The sequence below is a fragment of the Alligator sinensis genome, unplaced genomic scaffold, assembly GCF_000455745.1.
Source record: "Alligator sinensis unplaced genomic scaffold, ASM45574v1 scaffold213_1, whole genome shotgun sequence".
Taxonomy (NCBI): Eukaryota; Metazoa; Chordata; order Crocodylia; family Alligatoridae; genus Alligator; species Alligator sinensis.
In genome coordinates, this window is record NW_005842019.1 from 585069 (window position 1) to 589864 (window position 4796).

General features: G+C 41.2%; 1 protein-coding gene across 2 annotated transcripts in view; it reads left to right on the forward strand.

Annotated features, from left to right (window-relative positions):
- EGFR (epidermal growth factor receptor) overlaps positions 1 to 4796 on the forward strand; it is a 91806-nt gene that overhangs the window by 55558 nt on the left and 31452 nt on the right. For both annotated transcript variants that reach the window (XM_025202324.1, XM_025202325.1), the window contains 2 exons: positions 1553 to 1694; positions 4266 to 4388. In XM_025202324.1, coding sequence (XP_025058109.1) covers positions 1553 to 1694; positions 4266 to 4388 — 265 coding nt within the window. The remainder of the gene's footprint in view (positions 1 to 1552; positions 1695 to 4265; positions 4389 to 4796) is intronic.

The following is a 4796-nucleotide window of genomic DNA, read 5'->3' on the forward strand; positions in this document are numbered from 1 at the left end:
AGCCATTGGGGTCCCCCCCCACAGTCCCTTCTCCCCTCCTCCAGCCCCTCCCCACCCCTTGCTCAACAGCACTAGAGCCCTGGTGCTGAAACACGCGGCCTGGTCGGTTGCGTGTTTCAGCACCAGGGCGAGGGGCCAGCCATAGAGACGCTCTGACAGCCAGAGCATCTCTATGGAGGACCCAGCCTCCGGTTGCCTCTGGTCCCTGCCCGTGCCCTGCCCCGCTTTTTTGTACTTCGCTTTTTTTTAGACCCCTGGATATCCAGGGGGTCTAATTTTCTCTCTGCGCTGCAAGTTTGAAGTGCGGGGAATATTTTTTTGTTCCTGCACTTGCCTGTTACCCCACTTCAACGGGGTTTGAGGCAGGGCAAGAGGCACATGCGCCACTCGTGTGGACACACCCTGAGAGCTCAATCTATTTAACTTACCTTGGGGTGCAGATGTAACATCGGAAATATTTCAAAGTAAAGAGGGGTTTGAAACATTTTAAAAAATGGAGTATTTCAGCTGTGGGCAAACATACAGACCCCTGTCATGCCTCCAGGCTGCAGGGCTTCAAAACTGGCCACAGTGCTGTGGAAGCCAGAGTCTTGGGAGCCCCAGTGGTATCTCCAGTGTGTAGAGTGGCCAAAGTGTTCATGGCACTGGGAGCCACAATAGCACCCAAAGTGCAGTCAGGGGTGGTGGCCAGAGTAGCCAGTGGCCCCCAGAGTGCTGTGAGTGATAATGGTACTGCCTGTGGTGGCCAGAGCACTGGAAGTGATGGCGATGTCCACCAGGAAAGCTTTATGGCCTCTCTTTTTTTAAGTCTTTAATTATTAAAGGCCAGGAAAAGGATTAAGAGATTAAATGCCAATTTCATAGAAACACGCCTATAAATTTTCTAATCAAGTTTTTCCATTGAAGAATAGTAATTCATTTTTTTCAAGAAAAAGTTGTGTGCAAATTCAATAGGCTTTCTCAAAATATCTAATCTTCCACAATTTTTTCATATTTTTACTTCCTGTTTTGATTGAAAATGTTACTGCAGCTCCATTTTTAGTAAATTAAAATTTTTCAAAAATGTTTTTGCTGATAGTGTAATGGAAGCTGGGGGGAAGAGGGTGGGAATTAAAAATGGGCATCTCTGAAACCTGAAATTAAAACAATTGTGAAATTTAAAAAAAAATCAGTAATATTTCCAGGGGTGTTGGCTGTAGCCATGTTGGTCTAAAGACATAGGCAGACAAGGTTCTTTGAGTAAATGTGATATCTTTTATTTGGTCTTTAATAATCTTTTATTTTATTTTATTTAGCTTTATTTATCAGCTATTTAGTTGGTCTAATAACAATATCATATACCCAAATAAGATTTGCAGAAATTTATGAATACTGGGTGAAAAAAAATAAGAACACTATATCCAAGTGATTTGGGATTTAAGTAAACTAAATTTGAGTCTGAATCCTTAGACTTGATCAAGTTTTAAACATCTGTTGCTTTTTAAAATTACACTCCTAGGACGTGGGGGTAGTGTATTGTATGCCAGACCAATTCTTTCCCTTTGCTTTCTAGCTCCAAAATCCCATCTATTGCAGCTGGTGTTGTTGGAAGTCTCCTTTGTTTGGTTGTGATTGCTTTGGGGATTGGTCTTTACCTACGCAGGCGGCATATTGTTAGAAAGCGTACGCTGCGCAGGCTTCTTCAGGAGAGGGAGGTAAGTGTTGCAAATAGTTCCTAAAGATGTTGACTGGGACTTACCTGATAAATTTGCTGCATTATGTTAGCATGGGCTGTTTCACTGGGTCAAAGCATGATGTTTCTGACCTCACCCCTGTAATGAAAGTAAAATGAAGCTTCCTTATAACAAACCCTCGTAGGACAGAGAGAACAATTCATTAAAACAGGGTGTTCACTTTTACAGCATTAGCCAATTTAAATTTGTTAGTCAAATCATAATTTAAAAAAATGGTTCTTGCTATTGGGATTAAATGGTGGGCTGTTATAATAAGTATGGTTCATACTTACGAGGTTGTACTATAGCTTATCTGCTGCTTAGCTAAATAAGATTTTTTTGGATAATGGATTATCCACAGTTCTACCCTGAAAAGCAATTGTTTACATATAAAACGTTCTTACTTAATGTCCTATCTGATCTCTATGGATATAATTTTCAAGAGCATATAGATGGTTTAGGAGCCTACGTTCCATTGAAAATCATTAGGTTTTTGACCTTGTGTATGTGGGGGGGGTAAGTTAGTCTATAGGCACTATGAATTCACAGCATGTTAAATACCCTGCACTATTCTCTGTATGGCCACTCCTAGGGTGCCCTTGGTGGGATAGTTCACAGCAGTGTGCAAGTAGGGTAAGGAAATTATTGTGGAGTAACTACTGCACTGTAAACCCATGTGCTAACTTTGCCACGTCAACAAGCCCTTACGAATATTAGGCTCTTCTGCAAATGTTACCCTGTTTTGTGTACAATCTACGTTTTAACACAAGGAGCGGGTTTGGTTTTGGTTTTTTTACTGATAGTTCACTACTCCCGTAAGTGTTGCAGGACCACCACAGCCCAATGAGACGAATGGTCTCTACTGTGGTTCGCTCAGCTCAGCAGCACTTGGTGGACTGAATTTCAGTTGCAAGGCCAGTGCTGCCTTCAGTTACCCTGTACCAGTCATCTCTGTCTCTGGAGTACCATTGCTTATTAAAGCTGAGAGATAAGCAGCAGAAAGCAGAGCTGAGCAATGTGTGTTACTGGCTACAGTCCTTTCTGCCCTTCCCAGTATTTAGCAGAATTTGCTGATTCATTGGAATCTGACATGGGCGCATCATGAGCACTTCTACTATGGCCTCGAAATTGCGATCTCTGGACTGCCAACCATGCATCTTAGCGCCCGCACCACCCGAGCCCCCGCTGGCTACAGTAGGTGCAATGCAAGGAATTCTTGCTTACACCAGTCTCTCCACATGGAATGTCATCCTGGTTATAAAAAACTTCTCCCCATAGGCCGCATAAGGCAATCTTCTCACTTGGCTGCTATACTGCATGATATAGATTTCATACAAGTCATACTGTTACCCTCTGTGTACTTTTCATGTAAAACACCAGAATGCATTACCCAAAATCAAAAATAAATCTGTTGTGACTATTCCCTTTATCTTTCCAATTCAATTTTAATAAGCAAATTGTAGTCAAAGAGCTGCTAAGGACCCTGCTAGTGTCTCCTCTTCCACTCACTTGTTTTGCAAAATCCAAAGTGATAAAAAGTGATAAAAGCCCTGCGGCTGCCCTACTTTTCACTCCATTACCTAGCAACATTTTATGAGCCGCCATCTTCTACAGCTATAATGTTGTAGTGCAGATTGTGCTTCAGTTCACATTGTGCGCTTTGTGCTCCTCAAAATGAGAATCTTGAATCACAGCATGAAAGTAGCTGGCTACTTCTGTTTCCATGCAGGAAACAGGTTTGCATCCAGCCAAGTATGTGCTTGCTTTTAACAAAGCTGTTCAGGAAAGGAAACAACAGAATGGTTGTTAAAAGAGAAATTTAAAGATTTGGAAAGTGCCAAGGTTCTGACATTTAAAGGGAGTTTTTTTGTTTGTTTGTTTGTTTGCTTGTTTTTTCTTTTGTTGTTGCTGTTGTTTTCCTTATTCCTTTCCAACAAAATTCTTATGAAATACATAAAAATCCAGCAGCGAACCTCAAATTCCCTTTTGTCTTTAGAAATGGAGGGTCACCTGAGCATTTCCAGTGTTCTCCATAATAACCTGTAACGCAAGAGCTATCTCCAATAATAACGCAGTGGCTTTTTCTGGTGTAATTGAGGTGAAGTGCAAAGGTGAAAGGTGATGGCTGTGTAATCTTTTAAAATGTAGATAATGCATTTCTGACTTGCTTCATTTCTAAACTTCTGGTAATAAAATTGGTCATCATTGTGTGCCTTTTTGAAGGATCTAAAGTCCTAATAATCTTTCTACTTTCTCTCAATTTTTTTGTTTCTATTTGCTTCACATTTAGGAGATAGTTGCATATAAATCTGGAGTAATACTTCCATGGAGTTCATTTTGAGGGATTTACATCTATGCAAATGTGGAGTAATTCCACTAAAACTGTATACTCTCAAGATTTTCAGAGCTGAATTGCTTTGCAAGACACGTCATGGGGAATGAAAAGTACATTATTAAAAACAAAGCCTTTGGTTCAGTGTAGAGTGCTTGTACTTCTTGCTAGCCTGCTGTACAGTATATTTTGGTAAAGTCCTGTTCTTCTGTATTCAATAGCTTGTTGAACCTCTAACACCCAGCGGGGAAGCACCAAACCAAGCTCATCTGAGGATTTTAAAGGAAACTGAATTTAAAAAGGTCAAAGTTCTGGGCTCTGGAGCTTTTGGTACTGTTTATAAGGTAAGGCCACTGTGTTACTCTAACCCTCCTCACCTTCACACAAAAAGCTGTCTAAACATGTGTGCCTAGAATTGAAAACAGTTACAGTTTTTCAACTGACTTTCAAGTCATCCTTTAGCTGGAGTCCAGTGAACGTGGGCATGGGAATCGGTGTCTGAGAACATAAAAAGTTCTTCAGAAGATTTTGAGAGCCGCAGTACTGAAGACCTGTCCATCTAAAAAGTACTGCTGACAGAAATGTCTTGTTTTGTGAATGTTATGGAAAAAAGAAACCATAGGATATCCCACTTGGTGTTTCATGCCAGGCAATTTTCTGTTACATAGTATCATAGTAGCTAGGGTCAGGAGGGACCTGACCAGATCATCTAGCCTGACCCCCTGCCACAGGCAGGGAAGAATGGGTGGGTC